This window comes from Oncorhynchus kisutch, linkage group LG6 (assembly GCF_002021735.2).
Source record: "Oncorhynchus kisutch isolate 150728-3 linkage group LG6, Okis_V2, whole genome shotgun sequence".
NCBI classification, from domain to species: domain Eukaryota; kingdom Metazoa; phylum Chordata; class Actinopteri; order Salmoniformes; family Salmonidae; genus Oncorhynchus; species Oncorhynchus kisutch.
The window spans coordinates 18,566,145-18,593,973 of NC_034179.2; the positions used below are offsets into that span (position 1 = coordinate 18,566,145).

At 44.3% G+C, this 27,829-nt stretch overlaps 1 protein-coding gene across 2 annotated transcripts; it reads left to right on the forward strand.

Moving 5' to 3' along the window:
- Nucleotides 1–26,914, forward strand: LOC109892452 (dematin-like). Of its 2 annotated transcripts, XM_020484995.2 has the most exons (15): nt 14–124; nt 11,694–11,725; nt 12,674–12,754; nt 12,848–12,892; nt 13,066–13,162; nt 13,265–13,309; nt 13,450–13,584; nt 17,479–17,582; nt 17,742–17,862; nt 17,942–17,982; nt 18,057–18,102; nt 22,914–22,921; nt 23,182–23,247; nt 23,336–23,416; nt 25,869–26,914. In XM_020484995.2, the coding sequence occupies exons 2-15, from the start codon at nt 11,717–11,719 to the stop codon at nt 25,980–25,982; spliced, it is 993 nt and encodes a 330-aa protein (XP_020340584.1). In that variant the 5' UTR covers nt 14–124; nt 11,694–11,716; the 3' UTR covers nt 25,983–26,914. The 2 variants fall into 2 exon arrangements, 1 of the variants encoding a protein (XP_020340584.1); XR_004210208.1 differs by lacking the exon at nt 25,869–26,914 and having other exon boundaries at nt 1–124; nt 23,121–23,247; nt 23,336–23,393.
- The last annotated feature ends 915 nt before the right edge of the window (nt 26,915–27,829 follow it).

A 27,829-nucleotide genomic window follows, 5' to 3' on the forward strand; every position in this document is an offset into this window, starting at 1 on the left:
GGAGCGCGCTTAAACTGACAGGCTCCCGCCCATGGCACAGGATTGATGGGATTTCGGAATGCTCGATCTGTTCGCGTCACTAGCTGGAGTGTTATTTCGTTGATGACGGTGGATTGATTGGCAGGTAAGATTAGATCATTTGATTCCATTGTATTATTAGTTACGTTTATAAAGACATTACACTTGACTAAGGACTGTTGTAGTCTAGGTCGGTCTGAGTGGTAAGGTCGTCTGGGAAGGGTTAATAATAATCTATATCCTTTTGTCATGGGGTCTATTCAGCACCTTTCATGTAAACAATTCAAGATATTGTCTTCCAGACCGCCTCTCATTCCCCGTCGTGCGAATTTATCGATGAAAGGCTGCATGACGTGCTTATTATAAGCCTACTGGATAGGGAGGATATAATATGATAGGCCATTACAGTATGTGATGTAGTACTAATAGTCTATAGCCGATATGAGATTATGTTCATCTGTTGCGTCGATGTTTATCTATTATGAGGCTATATTGTAACAAAAAAGTGTTATCATAACAATAAAGCAAATATGAGTCCATGAATGCCACACCAATAACCGTTAGCCAGACAAGCCAAGGTGCATAGGCCATCAGGCAATTCTGACAAAAGCCAGATGGGCTGCACCATTATTTTGGTGTGTGGGCTGATCAGAAATTGACATACACACATATTCTTTTATATTCAGTACTCATTCTAGGGTTTTTCTTCATTTGTACTATTTTCTACATTGTAGAATAATAGTGAAGCCATCAAAACGATTAAATAACAAATATGGAATCATGTAGCAACCAAAAAAGTGTTAAACAAATCAAAATATATTTTATACTTGAGATTCTTAAAACTAGCCTCTCTTTGCCTTGATGACAGCTTTGCACACTCTTGGCAGTCTCAATCAGCTTCATGAGGTAGGCACCTGGAATGCATTTCAATTAACAGGTGTGCGTTGTTAATTGGTGCTATTTCTTTCCTTAATGCGTTTGAGCCAATCAGTTGTGTTGTGACAAGGTAGGGGTGGTAAACAGAAGATAGCTCTATTTGATAAAAGACCAAGTCCATATTATGGCAAGAACAGCTCAAATACGAGAAGACAGTCATTACTTTAAGACATGAAGGTCAGCCAATGCAGAACTTTGAAAGTTTCATCAAGTGCAGTCGCAAAAACCAAAAAGCGCTATGATGAAACTGGCTCTCATGAGGACCGCCACAGGAAAGGAAAGACCCAGAGTTATATCTGCTGCAGAGAATAAGTTCATTAGAGTTACCAGCCTCAGAAATTGCAGCCCAAATAAATGCTTCACAGAGTTCAAGTAACAGACACATGTCAACATCAACTGTTCAGAGGAGACTGCGTGGATCAGGCCTTCATGGTCGAATTGCTGCAAAGAAAACACTACTAAAGGACACCAATAATAAGAGGAGACTTGCTTTGGCCAAGAAACACGAGCAATGGACATTAGACTGGTGGAAATCTATCCTTTGGTCTGATGAGTCCAAATTTGAGATTTTTGGTTCTAACCGCCGTGTCTTTGTGAGACGCAGAGTAGGTGAGGGGATGATCTCCGCATGTGTGGTTCCCATCGTGAAGCGTGGAGGTGTGATGGTCTGGGGGTGTTTTTCTGGTGAAACTGTCAGGGATTTATTTAGAATTCAAGGCACACTTATCCAGCATGGTTACCACAGCATTCTGCAGCAGTACGCCATCCCACCTGGTTTGAGCTTAGTGGGACTATCATTTGTTTTTCAAAAGGACAATGACCCAACACACCTCCAGGCTGTGTAAGGGCTATTTGACCAAGAAGGAGAGTGATGGAGTGCTGCATCAGATGACCTGGCCTTCACAATCATCCAACTTCAACCCAATTGAGATGGTTTGTGATGAGTTGGACCGCAGAGTGAAGGAAAAGCAGCCAACAAGCATATGTGGGAAATCTTTCAAGACTGTTGGAAAGGAATTCCAGGTGAAGCTGGTTGAGAGAATGGCAAGAGTGTGCAAAGCTGTCATCAAGGCAAAGGTTGGCTACTTTGAAGAATCTAAAATATATAAAAGTTTTTATTTATTTTAGGACATTCAATTTACTGTTGGATGGCTACTAGCAGTGGGTATTATATTTAAGGTTAGCGATCTAGTTGATGTGTTTTAAGTTTCCACTCCCTCATGTGTTGAACTCCAAATTAATTAGCCTATGAAATTAGTGAACATATAGATGTATGTAATTCATCTCTCTAGAGTCCTATTTTTACAGTAAAATATAGCAAGTATAGTCTAATTGTCAACCCTAACAGAATTCATGTCAATCACTGGATTAGGTTGAACAAAATAGAGAAAGAGAGAGAGATCGCATTAACTGCCGTGGGATATGTACCAAAAGCAACCTTGGGAAAATCCTCTGCATTATCATTAACAGCAGACTCATACATTTCCACAGTGAAAACAATGTATTGAGCAAATGTCAAATTGGCTTTTTACCAAATTCCCGTACAAAAGGCCATGTATTCACCTTGCACACCCTAATTGACAAAGAAACAAATCAAAACAAAGGCAAAGTCTTCTCATGCTTTTGTTGATTTCCAAAAAAAGCTTTTAACTCAGTTTGGCATGAGGGTCTGCTATCCAAATTGATTTAAAGCTGTGTTTGGTGAAAAACATATCACATTGTAAAATCCATGTGCCCAAACAATAAGTGTGCGGTTAAAATTGGCAAAAAACACATTTCTTTCCATCGGGCTGTGTGGTGAGACAGGGATGCAGCTTGAGTCCCACCCTCTTTAACATGTATATCAACAAAGTGGCGAGGGCACTAGAACGGTCTGCAGGACCCAGCCTCACCCTACTAGAATCTGAAGTCAAATGTCTACTGTTTGCTGTTTGCTGATGATCTGGTGCTGTCCCCAGGCCTACAGCAGCACCTAGAGCTTTTGCACAGATTCTGTCATCTATGCCCTCAAAACTAACATAAAATTTGACATACCAATTAGGATCTGGCTAAAAATACTTCAGTTATCAGAATCAGTTATTGAATCCATTGCCCTTTATGGTTGTGAGGCCTGGGGTCTGTTCACCAACCAAGAATTAACTAAAAGGGACAAACACCAAATTGAGACCTCATGCAGAATTATGCAAAAATATATTCTGTGTACAACATAAAACACCCAAAAATTGCATGAAGAGCAGAATTAGTCCGATACCCGCTAATTGTCATAATCCAGAAAAGAGCTGTTAAATTCTACAAACACCTAAAAGGAAGCGATGCCCAAACCTTCCAGAATAAAGCCATCACCTACAGCGAGATTATCCTGGACAAGAGTCCCAAAAGCAATGCAAACACAATGCATATAGTGTTATGGCTTGGGGGTAAAAACTGTTGAGAAGCCTTTTTGTACTAGACTTGGCACTCTGGTGTCGCTTGCCATGCGGTAGTAGAGAGAACAGTCTATGACTGGGGTGGCTGGGGCTTTGACCATTTTTAGGGCCTTCCTCTGACACCGCCTGGTGTGGAGGTCCTGGATGTACTGCCTGGTGTAGAGGTACTGGATTGCCCCAGTGATGTACTGGGCCGTACGCACTACCTTCTGAAGTGCCTTGCGGTCGGAGGCTGAGCAATTGCCGTACCAGGCAGTGATGCAACCGGTCAGGATGCTCTCGATGTTGCAGCTGTAGAACCTTTTGAGGATCTCAGGACCCATGCCAAATCTTTTTAGTTTCCTGAGAGGGAATAGGCTTTATCGTGCCCTCTTCACGACTGTCTTGGTGTGTTTGGACCATTCTAGTTTGTTGTTGATGTGGACACCAAGGAACTTGAAGCTCTCAACCTGCTCCACTACAGCCCCGTCGATGAGAATGGGGGTGTGCTCTGTGCTCCTTTTCCTGTAGTCCATAATCATGTCCTTAGTCTTGGTTACATTGAGGGATATGTTGTTATTCTGGCACCACCCGGCCAGGTCTCTGAACCTCTCCCTATAGGCTGTCTCATCATTGTCGGTGATCAGGCCTACCACTGTTGTGTCGTCAGCAAACTTAATGATTGTGTTGGAGTCGTTCCTGGCCATGCAGTCGTGAACAGAGAGTACAGGAGGGGACTGAGCACGCACCCCTGAGGAGCTCCAGTGTTGAGGATCAGCGTGGCAGATGTGTTGTTACCTACCCTCACTACCTGGGGGTGGCCCGTCAGGAAGTCCAGGATCCAGTTGCAGAGGGAGGTGTTTAGTCCCAGGTTCCTTAGCTTAGTGATGAGCTTTGAGGTTACTATGGTGTTGAATGCTGAGCTGTAGTCAATGAATAGCATTCTCACATAAGTGTTCCTTTTGTCCAGGTGGGAAAGGGCAGTGTGGAGTGCAATAGAGATTGCATCATCTGTGGATCTGTTTGGGCGGTATGCAAATTGGAGTGGGTCTAGGGTTTCTGGGTTAATGGTGTTGATGTGAGCCATGACCAGCCTTTCAAAGCACTTCATGGCTACAGATGTGAGTGCTACAGGTCTGTAGTCATTTAGGCATGTTGTCTTTGTGTTCCACATGCCATGGTTCACCACCCCAACAGGGCAGAAAAAACACACACACACACACACACACACACACACACACACACACACACACACACACACACACACACACACACACACACACACACACACACACACACACACACACACACACACACACACACACTCACACCCTGCGCTCTCACGGCCACTGCAACTGGGCCTTTTGCCCTCTCGTCACAGTTTTAGCAGGGAACCAATCCCACCCAGAATTGATCCCCTAGGACTTACCCGTCGCAGGTTCCAGCCTGAGCGGGCTTACCTTCCGGGACTCACCCTATTTTTATAGTAGTCACATGAACTATCCCAACCAGAATTTACCCCATAGGACTTACCACACAGGTACTAGCCTGCTCGAGTTTACCTTCCGGGACTTACCCTATACGTATAGTACTAGCAGGAACCAACCTACTAGGGATTTACCGCCTAGGACTTACCCTACTGGTGTACGAGTTTACCTTCCAGGACTTACCCTATACTTATAGTACTAGCAGGAACCAACCTACTAGGGATTTACCGCCTAGGACTTACCCTACAGGTACCAGCTTGTACGAGTTTACCTTCCGGTATTTACCATTTACCATAAAGCTACGACCGGTCGTTATACAATGGGCCAACTGAATTAAACTCAGGCTCTCTACATATCCTACAATGTTCAGCCTACGATTCTCATCTCCCCAAGATGTCAAAATGAGTAGAAACAGATATAGGAACTAGCCTACCTTGTATGTTGCCAGCTCTGCTCCACTGATCTGGACTCTTTGGTTTGACTACAAATCATGGTGAATCCTGCCTACAACGCCAACTGTTAGGGTCTTATTTTTCAGAGTAAATAACTCACGAAGCTTTTTAAATTTTTTATTTTAAATGTTAATTTTTACCCCTTTTTCTCCCCAATTTCGTGGTGTCCAATTGTTGTAGTAGCTACTATCATGTCTCATCGCTACAACTCCCGTACGGGCTCGGGAGAGACGAAGGTTGAAAGTCATGCATCCGATACACAACCCAACCTAGCCACACTGCTTCTTAACACAGCCCGCATCCAACCCGGAAGCCAGCCGCACCAATGTGTCGGAGGAAACACCGTGCACCTGGCAACCTTAGTTAGTGCGCACTGCGCCCGGCCCGCCACAGGAGTCGCTGGTGCGCGATGAGACAAGGACATCCCTACCGACCAAGCCCTCCCTAACCCGGACGACGCTAGGCCAATTGTGCGTCGCTCCATGGGCCTCCAGGTCGCGGCCGGTTACGACAGAGCCTGGGCGCGAACCCAGAGTCTCTGATGGCACAGCTGGCGCTGCAGTACAGCGCCCTTAGCCACTGCGCCACCCGGGAGGCCAACACTAGAGATGCTTAACCAAGTTGAATTCTTCCCAAAGGGTCGACACAGCTGTATTCAGACAAAAAACATTACTCACCATCACAAGTATCTCCAATCCTTACATCTTATGGTTCCACAGGAAGAGGATAATAAGGTAATAAACCCCTATTACTCCCTTCAGGGGATCTGACCTGACCTGACCTCAACCCCTTCTTCGTCTAATCCATAGATGTCCTTCTGCTCCCCTATAGCAATCCTGTGATCTCCTCCCGTCCACCAATCACATTCCAAAGCCATCTGTCTTTCTACACTAATCACCACACACACACACACTAACCACCACCTACACACACTAACCACCATACACGCACGCACGCACACACAGACTCACCACCACACACACGCACACACAGACTCACCACCACACACACTCACCACCATACACGCACACACTCACTACCACACACACTCACCACCACACACACTCACCACCACACACACACACTCACCACCACACACACTCACCACCACACACACACACTCACCACCACACACACACACTCACCACCACACACTCACACCACCACCACACACTCACTAACCACCACCACACACACACTAACCACCACCACACACACACTAACCACCACCACACACACACTAACCACCACCACACACACACTAACCACCACACACACACACACACACACTAACCACCACACACACACACACACACTGACCAACACACACACTAACCACCACACACACTAACCACCATACACCCACCCACCACTTATGCTGCTGCCATACTGTTTACTACTACTATTATTATTATTATTTATCCTGCTACCAGTCACTTTCTCCAAATCCCAGCCTACATGAACATATCTACCTCAAATACTCCAGTATTTCTGCACACTGTAAATTAATCCTGTATATAGCTTCCTCTATTATTTCTAATTTCTTGTGTTTTTAAATTCCTTTATTTTCTTATTAGTTATAATTATTTTTATATTGAATACTGCACTGTTAGTCAGGGCTTGCTAGTTAAGCATTTCACTGTACTTGTGCATGTGACAAATAACATTTGAACAGATTTCTATAGGTATAAGCAAGGTGGAGCTATTAGCCTTCTATTACACTCTAGACTAGACCCCATCTATATTTTACTCTAGCGTCTGTGGCCTGTCTGCTACCGATAGATCACCTAACCCAGGAACTTCTTTCAGAGAAACAGATCCCAGTAGATCAATATGAATCGACTCACACTGCTGACAGAGAGCTCAGAGCTGCCACATGCTGCTGGTTATACACTGTAACTGTGTGTGTCGCTATGTTAAGATGAATGTTAGTCGTTCTGGATAATGTAAATTACAAACGTGTGTGTCTTAGAACAGCGAAAGGAGGGACTGGGTGCGAAAGACGGACACAGAGAAAGAGAGAAGGCCTCTCCAAGGGGATGTTCCCTAGTGGGGGGACTGTAACCGTGGTGATGGCTGGCTGGGCGTCAGCCTGACAGGCTGGACTGATAAACAATTCAGTTAGAGAGAAAAAGAGATGGGGAGGAGGCAGGAGAGGGGAGGGAGGTCGGCGCCTGGGAGGGCTACTGAATCATTATGGAATGGACTGGTTTACGAAATCTGCCAAACGAGTGCACTTTAGGGAGAAGGTGGGGAGAAGCAACCTAGCCAGGGGGAGGGGAGAGGAAGAGGGGGGAGGGAGGAAGAGAGAAGAAAGTGAGGAAGTGGGAAGAGGGAGCAAGGAGGGGGAGGGAGGGAGGAGGGAGAGAAAGAGAGGAGATGGAGGGGGATGAGGAAGAGGGAGCAGGGAGAGGAAGAAGAGGGGAGAGGGAGGGAGAGATAGGGAGGAGGAAGTAGGCGGGGGGAGGAAGAAGAGGGAGTTAGGAGGAAGAAGGTAGAGGGAGAAGGGAGGGGACAGGAAGAAGAGAGAGGGAGGGGAGAGGAGGGAGGGGGAGAGGAAGAGAGGGAGGGAGAGGAAGAGAGGGAGGAGAGAGAGGGTGGGGAGAGGAAGAGGAAGTGGGAGGGGGGAGAGGAAGGGAGAAGAGGAAGCGGGAGGGGGGAGAGGAAGGGAGAAGAGGAAGCGGGAGGGGGAGAGGAAGGGAGAAGAGGAAGCGGGAGGGGGGAGAGGAAGGGAGAAGAGGAAGCGGGAGGGGGGAGAGGAAGCGGGAGGGGGAGAGGAAGGGAGAAGAGGGAGGAGGGGAAGAATAGGGGGGAGGAAGAAGAGGAAGAGAGGGTGGGGAGAGGGAGAAGGAGGAGAGGAGGGGGAGAGGAAGATGGGGAGGGGAGAGGAAAAAGAGGGGAAGGAGAAGAGGAAAAAGAGGGTGGGGAGAGGGAGAAGGAGGAGAAGGAGGAGAGGAGGGGGAGAGGGAGGGGAGAGGAAGATAGGGAGGGGGAGAGGAAAAAGAGGGGGGAGGAGGGAGAGGAGGAAGATGAGGGGATAGGAAGAGAGGGATGAGGGAGGGAGGGGGAGGTAGAAGAAGGAGCAGGAGAGGAAGAGGGGAAGGAAGAAAGGGGAGGGGAGGAAGCAGAGGGAGGGGAACAGGAGTCGGAGAGAGGAAGAGGGTGGAGGAGGGAGAGGAAAAAGAGGGCGGGGAGAGGAAGAAAGGTGGAGGAAGAAGAGGGACGAGGGAGATGGAAGAAGGAAGAAGAAGGAAGTGAGGGAGGCCTCTGACTTCATGGGGACACCTATAACCCTCCTCTATTCTCTCTCCCTTTCTCTCTTTCTTTAAAACCCTAATGATATTCTTAACTCTCACTTTCTTTTCATCACGTTGTGATTTATTAGGATCCAGATTAGCCGACGCAAATAGCGACAGCTAGTCTTAGTGTGGTCCGACACACTAAGACTAAAAGATAAAAGACTAAGCTTAAAGATAAGCTCACATGCTTTATTTGTTTTTTGAAACCAGGTTTGCTGTTCACTTATATAAGATAGAAGGGAGTTCCGTGCATTCGTGTATGTGTGTCACACACCATGTAGGGTGACTATTGAAGTGCATTCGTGTATGTGTGTCACACACCATGTAGGGTGACTATTGAAGTGCATTCGTGTATGTGTGTCACACACCATGTAGGGTGACTATTGAAGTGCATTCGTGTATGTGTGTCACACACCATGTAGGGTGACTATTGAAGTGCATTCGTGTATGTGTGTCACACACCATGTAGGGTGACTATTGAAGTGCATTCGTGTATGTGTGTCACACACCATGTAGGGTGACTATTGAAGTGCATTCGTGTATGTGTGTCACACACCATGTAGGGTGACTATTGAAGTGCATTCGTGTATGTGTGTCACACACCATGTAGGGTGACTATTGAAGTGCATTCGTGTATGTGTGTCACACACCATGTAGGGTGACTATTGAAGTGCATTCGTGTATGTGTGTCACACACCATGTAGGGTGACTATTGAAGTGCATTCGTGTATGTGTGTCACACACCATGTAGGGTGACTATTGAAGTGCATTCGTGTATGTGTGTCACACACCATGTAGGGTGACTATTGAAGTGCATTCGTGTATGTGTGTCACACACCATGTAGGGTGACTATTGAAGTGCATTCGTGTATGTGTGTCACACACCATGTAGGGTGACTATTGAAGTGCATTCGTGTATGTGTGTCACACACCATGTAGGGTGACTATTGAAGATGTATGATGATTTTATATCATTATTTGTTGTACTTTTTTCCCCCGCTTTCTCCCGATATCCAATTGGTAGTTTGTCTTGTCCCATCACTGCAACACCCGCATGGACTCGGGAGAGATCGAAGGTCGAGAGCCATGCGTCCTCCGAAACACCACCATCCCCAAACCGCACTGCTTCTTGACACACTGCTTGCTTAACCTGGAAGCCAGCTGCACCAATGTGTCAGAGGAAACACCGTACAGCTTGGCAACCAAAATCAGTGTGCAGTGTGCCCGGCCCGACACAAGGAGTCGCTAGTGCGCAATGGGACAAGGACATCCCTGCCAGCCAAACCCTCCCCTAACCCAGATGATGCTGGTCCAATTGTGCGCTGGCTCATGGGTCTCCCGGTCGCGGCCGGCTGCGACACAGCCTGGGATTGAACCCGGGTCTGTAGTGATGCAGTGCCTTAGACCACTGCGCCACTTGGGAGGCCCTGAAGGCAGTGTTTTTGTGCTGTGTGACACGAGCTCGGTTTCCATCCAATTGGCTACACATTTTCATGCAAATATTTTTAAATCCACAAAGAAAATCTGCGCATTTTCCCACCAGTGGTGTTTCCACCAAACTGACTTGTTGCGGGAGACCAATCAGTACGTGATGACGTAGTGCACACAAAATGTTCTTTATCGCTTAAGTTTTCATGTACCGAATAAAAATCTGAAGTTTCAATGTGTTTCCATCACATTTTCAACTATACCGGTAGTTTTGTCACAAAAGCTGTTGTGTTAAATAGCAAATGTGCCTTGTCTGGTCTTGGCACTTGTGCTCTAGCCAACAGCTCACAGATACAGTGTGGGTAGGCTAGTCTTCATAATAAGATTATAATGGATGAGAGTGAGAATATAGTTGTTATAGAGTTGTAGTGGGAGGACCACACACCATATCGTTGCGTAACTCCAAGTTTACTTCGATATGATGGTTTTTATATCAATATTTTCGCTTAAAGTCATTTCCACCACCATGTCTCGCATAATTAATTTTATAGACACAAAAAAATCCCACCGTGTTGAACGAACAAATTATCTTTCGGCATTTATAAAAAAAGTTTCCTTCACAGCTGTCCTGATTTCTTTTAATCTGTGACTTTACTCTCATAAAAACTGTGGATGTGAAACTCTCTCTCTCTCTGCCTCCCTCTCTCTCTCCCTCTCTGCCTCTCTGCCTCTCTCTCTCTCTCTCTCTCTCTCTCTCTCTCTCTCTCTGCCTCTCTCTCTCTCTCTCTCTGCCTCTCTCTCTCTCTGCCTCCCTCTCTCTCTCTCTCCCTCTCTGCCTCTCTGCCTCTCTGCCTCTCTCTCTCTCTCTCTCTCTCTCTCTGCCTCTCTCTCTCTCTCTCTCTCTCTCTCTCTCTCTGCCTCTCTCTCTCTCTCTCTCTCTCTCTCTGCCTCTCTCTCTCTCTCTCTCTGCCGTCTCTTCTCTCTCTCTCTCTCTCTGCCTCTCTCTCTCTCTCTGCTCTCTCTCTCTCTGCCTCTCTCTCTCTCTGCCTCTCTCTCTCTCTCTGTCTCTCTCTCTCTCTCTCTCTCTCTCTGCCTCTCTCTCTCTCTCTCTCTCTGCCTCTCTCTCTCTCTCTCTCTCTCTCTCTCTCTCTCTCTCTCTCTCTCTCTGCCTCTCTCTCTCTGCCCTCTCTCTCTCTCTGCCTCTCTCTCTCTGCCTCTCTCTCTCTCTCTCTGCCTCTCTCTCTCTGCCTCTCTCTCTCTCTGCCTCTCTCTCTCTGCCTCTCTCTCTCTCTGCCTCTCTCTCTCTGCCTCTCTCTCTCTCTCTCTCTGCCTCCCTCTCTCTGCCTCTCTCTCTCTGCCTCTCTGCCTCTCTCTCTCTCTCTGCCTCTCTGGCCTCTCTCTCTCTCTCTGCCTCTCTCTCTCTCTCTCTCTCTCTCTGCCTCTCTCTCTCTCTCTCTCTGCCTCTCTCTCTCTGCCTCTCTCTCTCTCTCTCTGCCTCTCTCTCTCTCTCTGCCTCTCTCTCTCTACCTCTCTCTGCCTCTCTCTTTCCCTCTCTCTCTCTCTCTGCCTCTCTCTCTCTCTCTGCCTCTCTCTCTCTCTCTACCTCTCTCTGCCTCTCTCTTTCCCTCTCTCTCTCTCTCTGCCTCTCTCTCCGCCATCTGGTTTCAGCTACAGGAAGGATTTCCACCATCATGCAGAAGGTAAAACACAAACATACAGGGCCTTCAGAAAGTATTCACACTCATTGACCTTTTCCACATTTTGTTGTGTTACCTGAAATTAAAATGGATGAAATTGAGATTTTGTGTCACTGGCCTACAAACGATACCCCATAATGTCAAAGTAGAATTTTTACAAAGTCTAAATACGTTCAGGAGTAAACATGTGAGGATAACATAATAAGTTGCATGGACTCACTCTGTGTGCAATAATAGTGTTTATCATGATTTTTGAATGACTACCTCATCTCTGTACCCCACACATACACTTATCTGTAAGGTTCCTCAGTCAAGCAGTGAATATCAAACACAGATTCAACCACAAAGACCAGGGAGGTTTTCAAATTCCTCACAAATGAGGGCACCTATTGGTAGATGGGTAAACATTTTAAAAAGCAGACATTGAATATCCCTTTGAGCATGGTGAAGTTATTAATTACACTTTGGATGATGTATCAATACACCCAGTCACTACAAAGATACAGGTGTCCTTCCTAAGTCAGTTGCCAGAGAGGAAGGCCAATGGTGACTTTAAAACAGAGTTTCATGTCTGTGAAAGGAGAAAACTGAGGATGGATCAACAAAATTGTAGTTACTCCACAATACCAACCCAATTGACAGAGTGAAAAGAAGAAAGCTTGTACAAAATAAAACTATTCCAAAACATGTAATACAGCAAAAAATACTGGGTACCACCCTCCATATTTTCAAGCATGGTGGTAGCTGCATCATGTTATGGTTATGCTTGTAATCATTAAGGACTGGGAGTTTTTCAGAATAAAAAAGAAACGTAATGGAGCTAAGCACATGCAAAATCCTAGAGAGAAAATCAAGTGCACCTATAAGCCTACCGCTAGCCAATCAGATAGCTCAGATGTGTATGTGGAGCATGCTTGCTTGTGATTCACCACAGACTGTGCTATTCTGTAGGTGGGGAGACCAGATCTCATGACCTACCAACCTCACCTCACCTACTCACCACTAGACGCAGTGCGTATGCCCCGTAGAGAGGTACACACACAATTTATGTTACAGTAAGTAACTCATAAAGGCTGTTTATGAAGAGAAGTGTGATGTGACTGCGTTCTCCTCTTCCATCCCCAGAGATCCCTCTCTCCTCCCTCCATCTCTCCTCCTCCCTCTCCTGAGGTAAGACACTTCTTCAGACCTCTCTCCTTTCCTGATCTTCCCTGTCTCCCCCTCCCTTTATTTCTCTGTGTTGCGCTGTGTAGGTGTTTCTCTTCATCCAGTTACCCAGCAGCACTAACTCTCTCCCTTTCTCTCCATATATTTCTCTCTCCTCTCTCTATTATCTCTCTCAGCTGAAGGTGTGTACGGAGGATGGAGGGTCTCCAGGAGGCTCCGCAATGCAGCTCCGAAAGACATCCATTCCCCTACAGCAGCATTTCCACAGGCCAGGTACACACACATGCACGTATGCACGTATGCACACACAAACACACACACACGTGCACCAACACACACACACACACACTTTTCTAATTCTGTGTTTTATTTCAGATAATGGTGCCAACATCTACATGAAGCTGCCTAATTTTAAACAGGGTACTGTATATTTGTGTTTGGCTTTGAGGCTTTGAGATTTGTGTAGGCCTGTGTGTGTGTGTGTGTGTGTGTGTGTGTGTGTGTGTGTGTGTGTGTGTGTGTGTGTGTGTGTGTGTAATTCTTTCTCTCCCTGTCTGTAGAGGTCAGCAAGCAGAAGGTGATGGGCAGCATTATCCAGTCGTCTAAGTTCCCAGCAGCTCAGAAACCAGACCCCAACCTGCCCTCAAAGATAGAGACCGAGTACTGGCCCTGTCCTCCATCACTGGCTGCTATGGGTAAGATCCACGCACCCACATACATGTTTGTTTTACTATCCTTGTGGGGACCAGACAATAGATTCCTATTCAAAATCATATTTTTCCTAACTTCTAACCCTTAACCTATACCTAACCCCAAACACCTAACCCTATGGAATGAGTTTACCACCCCTGATGTCAATTGAAGATTTATACTCAGTTGTTACTCACACAGTTTTCAAGATTCTGCCCTCAATGCATAGTCTCCAATAAAGTAACATCCTATGATGCTCCTCACCACCACAGATCTGTCAGGTGGGGTGGGGTGTGTGTTATCCCTGAGTAATACCTGTGTGATTAATTCAAACCAAGTACTGCTGCAAAACCTGTTGATAAAAGTTGTGTATTGCATTTAATGCTTTGAAGGTAGTGATTAGAAAGTTTTTCTGCAGATTTTGTCTGACCCCAGTGACGAGAGTATGGGCACAACTGCAAAAATCACTGAAGCTGGAGACTCACATCTCCCTCACTAGATCTAAGCAGACAAAAACTCGAAAAGTTCTATTACATGTCGTAGAAACATGTCAAACGATGTATGGAATCAATCTTTAGGATGTTTTTAACATAAAACTTCAATAATGTTCCAATTCAATAATGTTCCAACAGGAGAATTCCATTGTCTGTAGAAAAGCTCTGGAACGAGAGCTAACTCTGTCGGGACCGCGCGTCACGAGCCTGAGACACTCTGCCAGACACCTGACTCATTCAGCTCCCATTCCCCCCTCCTTTATAGCAGAAGCCTGAAACAAGTTTCTAAAGGCGGTTGACATCTCGTGGAAGCCTTAGGAAGTGCAACTTCACACCATAGACACTGTGTAGGCCAAGCTTTGAAAAACTACAAACCTCAGATTTCCCACTTCCTGGTTAGATTTTTCTCAGGTTTTCGCCCTGCCATATGAGTTCTGTTATACTCAGACATCATTCAAACTTTTTTAGAAACTTCAGAGTGTTTTCTATCCAATACTACTAATAATATGCATATATTAGCATCTGGGACCGAGTAGGAGGCAGTTTACTCTGGGCACGCATTTCATCCAAAAGTGAAAATGCTGCCCCCTATCCCAAACAGGTTTTAATTGCTATATTGCAATTACTTTGCCACCATGGCCTATTTATTGCCTTACCTCATTTGCACTCACTGTATATAGACTTTTCTTCTTTCTACTGTATTATTGACTGTATGTTTGTTTATTCCATGTGTAACTCTGTGTTGTTGTATGTGTTGAACTGCTGTGCTTTATCTTGGCCAGGTCGCAGTTGTAAATGAGAACTTGTTCTCAACTACCATACCTGGTTAAATAATATATATTTAAACAAATTGGCCTGCATGGCTAATAATATATGCCATGAACTTTACAGTTTGTAGTAGGCCTATGATATTTTCATCCTTAGGAAGCAGGCTTCCGGGTCATTTAGATGACCTCTTTCTGCACATTGTTTTTCCTATTTAGCTGTGAGTGAATGTCAGAGACGTGAAAGCAATTTACTGTATGTTAAAAAGTCATGTCCATATAAGCTTATTTCTTGTAACAACCATCATACATTGTTCCTAAACTGTCATGGTCAAAACATATTGATACAACATTAGCTAAGATGGAGAGAAGTCTGTCCATAATAAAGCGCTACTCTACCTTCTTAACAACACTATCTACAAGGCAGGTTCTACAGGCCCTAGTTTTGTCGCACCTGGACTACTGTAATTGGCTCCGAACAGGACAGCATGGCTGGCCCTTGGATGTACACAGAGAGCTAACATTAATAATATGCATGTCAATCTATCCTTGCTCAAAGTGGAGGAGAGATTGACTTCATCACTACCTGTATTTGTGAGAGGTATCTACATGTTGTATGCACCGAGCTGTCTGTTTGAACTACTGGCACATAACTCAGACACCCATGCATACCCCATAAGACATGCCACCAGAGGTCTCTTCACAGTCCCCAAGTCAAGAACAGACTATGGGAGGTGCACAGTACTACATAGAGCCATGACTACATGGAACTCTATTCCACATCCGGTAACAGTAGAATCCGATTTTTATTCATTTATAAAAATGCACCTTATGGAACAGCGGGGACTGAGAAGCAACACAAACATATGCATACACATACACGATAAAATACGCACTATACACACACGTACACATGGATTTTGTGTTGTAGATGTGTGGTACTGGAGTAGAGGCCTGAGGGCACACACTTAGGTGTGTGGTGAAATCTGTTATGAATGTATTGTAATGTTTTTAAAATTGTATAACTGATTTTAATTTTGCCCGGACACCAAGAAGAGTAGCAGATGCCTTGGCAGCAGCTAATGGGGATCCATAATAAATACAAATACATTGTAAATGTCCATAAATTGTCTTAACTCCTAACCCTAATTCTAGCCATAATTGGAGTGTTGCAATGTCGTTTTTCGTCACAAAAGGGACGGAGCCTTGTAATACGCTCCGGCATGCAACGTACCTTTGTACTACCTGAAAATTGAGAGACGCCTTATCATTCCTTTCACAGCCGTTGTGGCAGTGTTGTCGCTTGGTTCCTTGATCTGATCTATAGGCTATTCATCAGAATAGTATTCATAGTCTATTCATCAGAATAGTATTCATAGGCTATTCATCAGTGTAGTAGTAATCTCACCCCAAAAGGTATTTTGTATACAAGTAATAACCAGTGATTCCAGGCTAGTGTGAAATGGTAGAACCTGTTGTAGCCAGCTAGCTAGCCATGTGCTTTTTTTCTCTGTGACCAAAACATGATTTTCTATTTTTTGCTGATATCGGAATGAATACACAAGCAGCATATCAAACTGGGATAATGTTTTAGGTTACACCGGCATAAATTTGCAAACATTTATAAAAACCAGTTTTTGCTTTGTCATTATGGGGTATTGTGTGTAGATTGATCAGGGGAAAAAACTGTAATACATTTTAGAATAAGGCTGTAATGTAACAAAATGTGGAAAAAGTCAAGGGGTCTGAATACTTCCCGAAGGCACTGTATAAGTATATTTGCCAGGGCATATTTTTTAAAATTATAAATCTGATTTATTTCACATGATACATTATACATTATGATACATTATAGTTAAACACTCATTTCACGCCACTTTGAAACCGAAGTTGCTTTTTCGTAGCAGGTTAGGAGAACTTACAGAGCAGGTTAGTAGAATTAACGTATCCGGTTAGGATAATTAACATAGCAGGAATAGGAGACTGAGGTTAGGAAAAGGGTTAGGGTTAGCAAAAAGGCTCTCCTAACCTGCTACGAAATCCCTTTTTATCGAAGTGGCATGAAAAGAGTGTCCCAGCTAGCTTGCTGTGTTTTTAGCCAGGCTAATCTAGAGGCAAAAGAAACGCACACATATTTAGGCGAGGTGCTGGCTAGCGGAGTAGAACACTTGAATAATTAAAAGAGAGCCACACACTCTAGGAGCTCAGATGCAATCATTTAACAACCAAGGTTTCGACAGACAAGCTGTCTTCATCAGGGTATAGCCAGGCTGTCAGCTAGCTACTACTAGCAATGGAAGGCGGCAACACTTCACAAAATGAAATGACAGAAATAAAACACTTTGCTATCGCCCCCTTATGAATGGGAGTGGGACTGGTGAGGATATCATGTTACCAAAAGATGTCTGCTGTTCCAAAATTCCCACTCTACGCACATGAACGGAGTGAAGCTTGTAGTAAGTAGCCTTAAGCCTCAAATTTCCTTGTGGGGTCCAGCGAAATGTCCCCACAAATGTCCTTGCTTTACCATCCTTGTGAGGACTTCCGGTCCCTACAAGGATAGAAAAACCAAACACACACACACACACGTGATTGGATAGGTAGAAGTAGTGTGTGGTCTGACCTCCTGTTGTTGCCACAGAGATCGAGTGGAGGAAGAGGAAGGAGGAAGAGGAAGAGGGGAAGGATGAGTTTGAAGTCCTGACTAGTGACGCCAAGACACTACAGGAGCAGGAGCTCCACAAGGTAACTCTTGACATGGATTCCTTCTTCGTAATGTATTACGTAAGTGCTTATTCAGTATATACAGTATATTATCATAGGAAGTTTTACCGTCTTCACTCATCAATATTTATCGATTGATGGTGTGCATGGGTGTGTTTGTGTGTGTGGCGTGTGTGCCAGATCAAGTCTAACCTGGGCAGGCTGATCCTGAAGGAGGAGAAGGAGGAGCAGGAGAAGGCTCTACTTGACATTGGCCGCAGGAAGACGCAGTCACTGCCAGACAGAACACACATGCACACAAGTAAGTTACAGTCCATTGTGTGTGTCTGTGTGTGTGTGTGCTAGGACCTGATTCTGATTGGTTGCTCTGATGTCTTCAGGTTTCTCCTTGAAGGTGTCCTCCAGCTCAGGTCTGACCAGGGTGAGTGTACAGTGTGTTTGCATGTGTTGCAGTAAGTGTGTGCGTGAGGATTCATATGTGTTATCTCTGTGCAGATGCAGTCTGCAGAGTTCACTACAGAGGGAAATCAAGGCAAAACAGGTAGGCTACATTTATCATGTATTACAAAAACAGTTGTAGTAGTGAAGTAGGACCTACACAATCAGTTTCACGAAATTACGATTTTGTGTCACTGGTCACATACAATACCCCATGTCTACCTCATCTCTGTACCCCACACATATAATTATTTGTAAGGACCCTCAGTCAAACAGTGAATTCATAACAAAAATTCAACCACAAAGACCAGAGAGGTTTTCCAATGCCTCGCAAAGAAGAGCACCTATGGTAAGACTTGAAAATGGCTGTCTAGCAATGATCAACAACCAACTTGACAGAACATGAAGAATTTTATAAATGATAATTATTGATTGATTCACTAAATTTGTCATTATGGAGTATTGTGTGTAGATGGGTGAAAAAAATCAATTGATTCCATTTTGAATTCAGGCTGAAACAACAAAATGCACATACAGTGCATTCGGAAAGTATTCTGACCCCTTGACTTTTTCCACATTTTGTTATGTTACAGCCTTATTCTAAAATTGATTAAATAAAATATTTTCCTAATCCAATCTATACACAATACCCCATAATGACAAAGTGAAAACAAGTTTTTAGAAAATGTAGCTAATTATAAAAAATATAAAACCTTGTCCTAAGTATTCAAATCAAATCAAATCAAATTTATTTATATAGCCCTTCGTACATCAGCTGATATCTCAAAGTGCTGTACAGAAACCCAGCCTAAAACCCCAAACAGCAAGCAATGCAGGTGTAGAAGCACCTTTTGCTATGAGACTTGAAATTGAGCTCAGGTGCATCCTGTTTCTATTGGTCATCCTTGATGTTTCCACAACTTGATTGGAGTCCACCTGTGGTAAATTCAATTGATTGGACATGATTTGGAAAGTCACACATCTGTTTATATAAGGTCCCACAGTTGAAAGTGCATGTCAGACCAAACCCCAAACCACGAGGTCGAAGGAATTGTCCGTAGAAATCCAAGACAGGACTGTGTCGAGGCATAGATCTGGGGAAGGGTACCAAAACATTTATGCAGCATTGAAGCTCCCTAAGAACACAGTGGCCTCCATCATTCTTAAATGGAAGATGTTTGGAACCACCAAGACTTTTCCTAGAGCTGGCCGCTCGGCCAAACTGAGCAATCGGGGGAGAAGGGCCTTGGTCAGGGAGGTAACGAAGAACTCTTAATGGTCAATGACAGAGCTCCAGAGTTCCTCTGTGGAGATGGGAGAACCTTCCAGAAGGACAACCATCTCTGCAGTACTCCAACAATCAGGCCTTTATGGTAGAGTGGCCGGACAGAAGCCACTTCTCAGTCAAATGCACATGAAAGCCTGCTTGGAGTTTGCCAAAAGTCACCCAAAAGAAACAAGATTATCTGGTCTGATGAAACCAAGATTGAACTCTATGGCCTGAATGCAAAGTGTCACTGCTTTAGGAAACCTGACACCATCTCTACAGTTAAGCGTGGTGGTGGCGTTTTTCAGCGTCGGGACTGGGAGACTAGTCAGGATCAAGGAAAATATGAACAGAGCAAAGTACAGAGAGATCCTTGATGAAAACTTGCTCCAGAGTGCTCAGGACCTCAGAATGGGGCAATGGTTCACCTTCCAACAAGACCATGACCCTAAGCACACAGCCAAGACAATGCAGGATTGGCTTCGGGACCAGTCTCTGAATGTCCTTGAGTGGCCCAGCCAGAGCCTGGACTTGAACCCGATTGAAAATCTCTGGAGAGACCCGAAAATAGCTGTGCAGCGACTCGCCCAATCCAACCTGATAGAGCTTGAGAGGACCTGCAGAGAAGAATGGGAGAAACTCCCCAAATACAGGTGTGCCAAGCTTGTAGCGTCATACCCAAGAAGACTCGAGGCTGTAATCGCTGAGGTGCTTCAACAAAGTACTGAATAAAGGGGCGGCAGGTAGCCTAGTGGTTAGAGCGTTGGACTAGTAACCGAAAGGTTGCAAGATCAAATCCCCGAGCTTGACAAGGTAAACATCTGTTGTTCTGCCCCTGAACAAGGCAGTTAACCCACTGTTCCTAGGGCATCATTGAACATAACAATTTGTTCTTAACTGTCTTGCCTAGTTAAATAAAGGGGGAAAAAAGGTTGTGAATTACTTACATAAATTTAATTTTCCCGTTTTTTTATTTGTAATAAATGTGAAAAAAATTCTAAACCAATTTTTGCTTGTCATTATGGGGTATTGTGTGTACAGTCGTGGCCAAAAGTTTGTGAAAATGTAATATTTGTGTCATTCTCAAAAGTCTGCTGCCTCAGTTTGTATGATGGCAATTTGCATATACTCCAGAATGTTATGAAGAGTGATCAGATGAATTGCAATTAATTGCAAAGTCCCTCTTTGCCATGCAAATGAACTGAATCCCCAAAAACATTTCCACTGCATTTCAGCCCCGCCACAAAGGGACCAGCTGACATCATGTCAGTGATTCTCTAATACAGGTGTGAGTGTTGACGAGGACAAGGCTGGAGATCACTCTGTCATGCTGATTGAGTTTGAATAACAGACTGGAAGCTTCAAAAGGAGTTTGGTGCTTGGAATCATTGTTCTTCCTCTGTCAAACATGGTTACCTGCAAGGAAACACGTGCCGTCATCATTGCTTTGCACAAAAATGGCTTCACAGGCAAGGAGAGTAAGTAAGATTGCCAGTAAGATTGCACCTAAATCAACCATTTATCTGAACATCAAGAACTTCAAGGAGAGCAGTTCATTTGTTGTGAAGAAGGCTTCAGGGCGCCCAAGAAAGTCCAGCAAGCGACAGGACCGTCTCCTAAAGTTGATTCAGATGCGGGATCGGGGCACCACCAGTACAAAGCTTGCTCAGGAATAGCAGCAGGCAGGTGTGAGTGCATCAGCACGCACAGTGAGGCGACGACTTTTGGAGGATGGCCTGGTGTCAAGAAGGGCAGCAAAGAAGCCACTTCTCTCCAGGATAAACATCAGTGACAGACTGATATTCTGCACAAGGTTCAGGGATTGGACTGCTGAGGACTGGGGTAAAGTCATTTTCTCTGATGAATCCCCTTTCCGATTGTTTGGAGCATCTGGAAAAAGCTTGTCCGGAGAAGACAAGGTGAGCGCTACCATCAGTCCTGTGTCATGCCAACAGTAAAGCATCCTGAGCCCATTCATGTGTGGGGGTTGCTTCTCAGCCAAGGGAGTGGGCTCACTCACAATTTTGCCTAAGAACGCAGCCATGAATAAATAATGGTACCAACACATCCTCCGAGAGCAACTTCTCCCAACCATCCAGGAACAGTTTGATGACGAACAATGCCTTTTCCAGCATGATGGTGCATCTTGCCATAAGGCAAAGTGATAACTAAGTGGCTCGGAGAACAAAATATCGATATTTTGGGTCCATGATCAGGAAACTCATCAGACCTTAATACCATTGAGAACTTGTGGTCAATCCTCAAGAGGTGGGTGGACAAACGAAAACCCACAAATTCTGACAAACTCCAAGCATTGATTATGCAATAATGGGCTACCATCAGTCAGGATGTGGCCCAGAAGTTAATTGACAGCATGCCAGGGCGGATAGCAGAGGTCTTGAAAAAGAAGGGTTAACACTGCAAATATTGACTCTTTGCATCAACTTTGAAATGCTTGTAATTATACTTCAGTATTGCATAGTAACATCTGACAGAAATATCTAAAGACACTGAGGCAGCAGACTTTGTGAAAATGTATATTTGTGTCATTCTCAAAACTTTTGGCCACACCTGTAGATTGATAGGGGGGGGGGGCTATTTAATCAATTTTAGAATACGTCTGTAACGCAACAACATGTGTAAAAAGTCAAGGGTTCTGAATGTTTTCTGAATGCACTGCATATATACAGTACCAGTCAAAAGTTTGGACACACCTACTCATTCAAGGGTTTTCTTTATTTGGACTATTTTCTACATTGTAGAATAATAGTGAAGACATGAAAACTATGAAATAACACATAAGGAATCATGTAGTAACCAAAAAGTGTTAAACAAATCAAAATTTGTTGACAAAGCTGTCATCAAGGCAAAGAGTGGCTACTTTGAAGAATCTCAAATATAAAATATATTTTGCTTTAACACTTTTTTTTGTTTACTACATGATTCCATATGTGTTATTTCAGTTTGTCTTCACTATTGTTCTACAATGTAGAAAATAGTCCAAATAAAGAAAAGCCCTAGAATGAGTTGGTGTGTCAACTTTTGACTGGTTCTGTATATACCGGTACACACAGTGGCCAGTTGCCTCCAGAACAGCCTAAATTCTGTGGGTAATGGATTCTACAAGGTGTGGCGTTCAAATTATGCTCAGTTGGTATTAAGGGACCTAACGTGTGCCAGGAAAACATTCCCCACACCATTACACCACCGCCACCAGCCTGTTCTGTTGACACCAGGCAGGATGGGGCTGTGGACTCATGTCCTGACTCTGCCATCAGAATGTTTTTCCACTCCTTAATTGTCCAGTGAATGTGATCGCGTGCCCACTGGAGACGCTTCTTCTTGTTTTTAGCTTATAGGAGTAAAACCTGGTGTGGTCGTCAGCTGCAGGAGCCCATCTGTGACAAGGAATGAGGAGTTGTGTACTGTGTCGTTATTTGCCCCAATGCCTGTATGCCTGCTTTATATAGCAAGCTACAGCCATGTATCTCACTGTCTGTAGGAGTGAACTATTTTCGTGAACAGGGTGTACCTAATAAACTGGCCACTGAGTGTATATTAAAGTGTATATCTACAGCCTTTTATATGTTGAATATAAGTATGTAATTATCTTCTTTTCTCTTGTCTCTCCCTGTTGTGTTGTGCAGCTGAAAAGGTAAGGGTGTTGTTATGCCAGGATATATTCTGATCAGCACCAGATCTGCTTTAATATCTAATTGAGCCCACATCTGTAGCCTTGACATGCAATCTCCACGAAAGCGATAACATTGCCTTTTAAAAAGCTGTGTTGTCTACAAGCGTGGTCAGGCTGAATCCCGGCCTTATTTTCATACCGACTCTTTCCTCTGCTCAAGTCATATCTATCTACCTCCAAGCCATTTTGAATACACAAACGGCGTGTGTGTGTGTGTCTAGAAAGGAGAGGCACCGCGGGAAAGGATGGACAGAGGAAAGTCACTGCCAAGTATGCTGGAGCAGAAGGTGAGCACTGGTGAATACTCACCACGCATTCATGCACACAGGCAAAAATATATATAAAGACTCAGCCAGAACTGTGTGTTCTCCTCAGATCTACCCATATGAAATGCTCATAGTCACACATAGAGGGCGCTGCAATCTGCCGCCAGGCGTGGACCGTACCAGACTGGAGGTGTGTGTGCGTGTGTTATTACTCAAATGTACAGTCGAAGTCAGAAGTTTACATACACTTAGGTTGGAGTAATTTTTTTAACGTTTTTCAACCACTCCACACATTTCTTGTTAACAAACTATAATTTTGGCAAGTGGGTTAGGACATCTACTTTGCATGACACAAGTAACCTTTCCAACAATTGTTTGCAATTCACTGTATCACAATTCCAGTGGGTCAGAAGTTTACATACACTATGTTGACTGTGCCTTTAAACAGCTTGGAAAATTACAGAAAATGATGTCATGGCTTTAGAAGCTTCTGATAGGCTTATCATCATTTGAGTCAATTAGAGCTGTACCTGTGGATGTATTTCAAGGTACCACGTTCATCTGTACAAACAATAGTACGCAAGTATAAACACCATGGGACCATGCAGCTGTCATACTGCTCAGGAAGGAGACGTGTTCTGTCTCCTAAATCAATCGCCGAACAACAGCAAAGGACCTTGTGAAGATGCTGGAGGAAACCAGTACAAAAGTATCTATATCCGCAGTAAAACGAGTCCCATATCGACATAACCTGAAAGGCCGCTCAGCAAGGAAGAAGCCACTGCTCCAAAACCGCCATTAAAAAAAGCCAGACTACAGTTTGCAACTGCACATGGACAAAGATTGTACTTTTTGGAGAAATGTCCTCTGGTCTGATGAAACAAAAATAGAACTGTTTGGCCATAATGACCATCGTTATATTTGGAGGAAAAAGGGGGAGGCTTGCAAGCTGAAGAATACCATCCCAACCATGAAGCACGGTGGTGGCAGCATCATGTTGTGGGGGTGCTTTGCTGCAGGAGGGACTGGTGCACTTCACAAAATAGATGGCATCATGGGGGATGAAAATTATGTGGATATATTGAAGCAACATCTCAAGACATCAGTTGTCTTAAAGCTTTTTCGCAAATGGGTCTTCCAAATGGACAATGACCCAAGTGTAAGAGTATATACTTTACGTCCGTCCCCTCCCCCCGACCTGGGCGCGAACCTGGGACGCTCTGCACACGTCAACAGTCACCCTCAAAGCATCGTTACCCATCGCTCCACAAAAGCCGCGGCCCTTGCAGAGCAAGGGGACCACTACTTCAAGGTCTCAGAGCAAGTGACGTCACTGATTGAAACGCCACTAGCGCACACCACTGCTAACTAGCCAGCCATTTCACATCGGCTACACAAGCATACTCCCAAAGTTGTGGCAAAATGGCTTAAGGACAACAAAGTCAAGGTATTGGAGTGGCCATCACAAAGCCTTGACATTGTTAGAGTTGCGTAAATTCGAATCTGGTATCAGGATAAATATGACAATGAGTCACCGATTGTATACTATGTCTTTTTTATTAGCTAAGCAATAAATGGCAAATGCAACTTTCATATATACGGGCTCACTGTAATACCACGCAGGGCAGAACAGGGAACTGACAGGATGTACGTAAACAGTGTTCTTATACTGTGATAGGCCAACGGACGGGTTGGAACTATGTCTATCACAGTAGAGGCTGAGCGTGGTTTAGACTTGCTCAGCCTATCGCTGGCGCTCAGGCTGGTTCCCGCCTCTTGGCGCTTTTTGGAGTCCTCCATCCGTCGATGTATAGATTCTTACTGTTCTGGTATCGCAGCCTAGTTAGAACAGTTGCTCAGTTCCTGCTATTGTGTTCAGTATTTTTCTACCTGATTAACCACAACTTTGTAAGATACAGCAAGTCACACCATGTTCTCAATATTGTCACATACAAACACAAGGACAAAGCATCTGCTGGGCTGTTATCTACAGTTTTGCAACATGCAGGTCACACCATGTTACTCAGTTCTTGTCACACACACAAACAGGCAAGTAGATGTAGCAAGCAGTTGTTTAATCTCATGATGATGCTCAAGTGCACAAATGCAGGTACTTCACACAGCCAACATCAGATAATATTTAACCATATATATGGTAATGGCTATAATGTAAAACACAGAATCCCACAACCTCAATCCCATAGAAAATGTGTGCTAGCAAGGAGGCCTACAGGCCTGACTCGGTTACACCAGCTCTGTCAGGAGGAATGGGCCAAATTCACCCAACTTATTGTGGGAAGCTTGTGGAAAACTACTCCCAACGTTAAACAATTTAAGGCAATGCTACCAAATACTAATTGAGTGTATGTAAACTTCTGACTCACTGGGAATGTGATGAAAGAAATAAAAGCTGAAATAAATCACTCTCTACTATTATTCTGACATTTCACGTTCTTAAAATAAAGTGGTGATCCTAACTGACCTAAGACAGGGACTTTTTACTAGGATTAAATGTCAGTAATTGTGGAAAACTGAGTTTAAATGTATTTGGCTAAGGTGTATGTAAACTTCCGACTTCAACTGTATGTGTGTATCTGTGTGTTTGCCTATGTGTTACTAAGCGTGTGCATCTTTCTTCTCAGAGACACCTGTCTCCTGAGGACTTTGAGCGTCTGTTCGGAATGCCCATCGCCGAGTTCGACCGTCTGTCACTATGGAAACGAAATCATTTGAAAAAGAATGTTCAACTTTTCTAGCAGAAAGTGACCTTATCCTTCACAGAAAACAGGAACCGCTCCACTGCCTCACGAAGAATACCCCACAACACCAAACTATCATATCCTAACTAACCATAAAAATTTCACATCCTAACTAGTCCTATATCACTGTAGCCATATTCTTCCTGTATGTTCCCGTCGTATCCTCTAGGGCTCTATTCAATCAGATCCGCTTTTGACGACATCTGCATAGCGGTTGTTTTGGAGGTGTCAGAGGTAGAACTGCATGAGAGCTGTCAAATCCACAAGCGCCTCCTGGCATTCTACCTAAAGCGGACATTGCCATTGGTTGCACAGAGTTGCATTAAGAGAAATACCATGTAGCCTTGTTTACAAGTTGGAACACTGGAATGTGAGATGTAATCTACACCTCCATTAGGATGATAGAAACAATCATCATTTAGTTTAGTGATTTTCAATTTGAGCGTCATTATTTCTATATGGCCTATATTCTGACGGGTGCGGCTGCGTGACATTGATCAAGAGCAGCTGATCACGTTTTGACAGCTCCAACTTAGTTACACCTCCAAAACATCAGCTATGCGAGTGTCTGCTGTCGCCGGTTAATGCTGGATCTGATTGAATCTGGGCCCTAGTCTCACTGGCTTTGATATAGAGCATCAGTACAGAGACAAGCCTGACCCAAGTCTTACCCCTAATCCTAACCGACCTGATCATAAGCATTGAGAATCTCCTAGTATCTACTGCCTCCCCACCACATACACACACACACAGATGTACATACTGTACACACAATCATTATCACTGCTTTTAATACACTTAGAAATGTGAAAATATTATAATTTTCATAGTAAATCTACAGTGCATTCGGTAAGTATTCAGACCTTCTCTTTTTTCCACTTTGTTACATTACAGCCTTATTCTTAAATGGATTTTAAAAAAACATATGTTTACATACAAGGATTTCATACACTGATTTTGCAGGTTTTCCTACTTACAAAGAGTGCAGAGGTCTGTAATTTTTATCATAGGTAGTACACTTCAACTGTGAGAGACGGAATCTAAAACAAAAATCCAGATAATCACATTGTATGATAATACAATGTAATACAAAGTAATTAATTTGCATTTTATTGTAGGATATAAGTGTTTGATACATCAGAAAAGCAGAACTTAATATTTGGTACAGAAACCTTTGTTTGCAATTACAGAGATCATACGTTTCCTGTAGTTCTTGACCAGGTTTGCACACACTGCAACAGGGATTTTGGCCCACTCCTCCATACAGACATTCTCCAGATCCTTCAGGTTTCGGGGCTGTCGCTGGGCAATACGGACTTTCAGCTCCCTCCAAAGATTTTCTATTGGGTTCAGGTCTGGATACTGGCTAGGCCACTCCAGGACCTTGAGATGCTTCTTACGGAGCCACTCCTTAGTTGCCCTGGCTGTGTGTTTCGGGTTGTTGTCATGCTGGAAGACCCAGCCACGACCCATCTTCAATGCTCTTACTGAGGGAAGGAGGTTGTTGGCCAAGATCTCGCGATACATGGCCCCATCCATCCTCCCCTCAATACGGTGCAGTCGTCCTGTCCCCTTTGCAGAAAAGCATCCCCAAAGAATGATGTTTCCACCTCCATGCTTCATGGTTGGGATGGTGTTCTTGGGGTTGTACTCATCCTTCTTCCTCCAAACACGGCGAGTTGAGTTTAGACCAAAATGCTATATTTTTGTCTCATCAGACCACATGACCTTCTCCCATTCCTCCTCTGGATCATCCAGATGGTCATTGGCAAACTTCAGACAGGCCTGGACATGCACTGGCTTGAGCAGGGGGACCTTGCGTGCGCTGCAGGATTTTAATCCAT

Bases quoted from the DNA above. Each gene is read 5' to 3' on its own strand.
- LOC109892452 (XM_020484995.2), top strand. The intron at 13,585-17,478 runs GTAAGATCCACG...TTGTTGCCACAG, and splicing joins TCCATCACTGGCTGCTATGG to AGATCGAGTGGAGGAAGAGG. The intron at 23,248-23,335 runs GTGAGCACTGGT...TGTTCTCCTCAG, and splicing joins CAAGTATGCTGGAGCAGAAG to ATCTACCCATATGAAATGCT.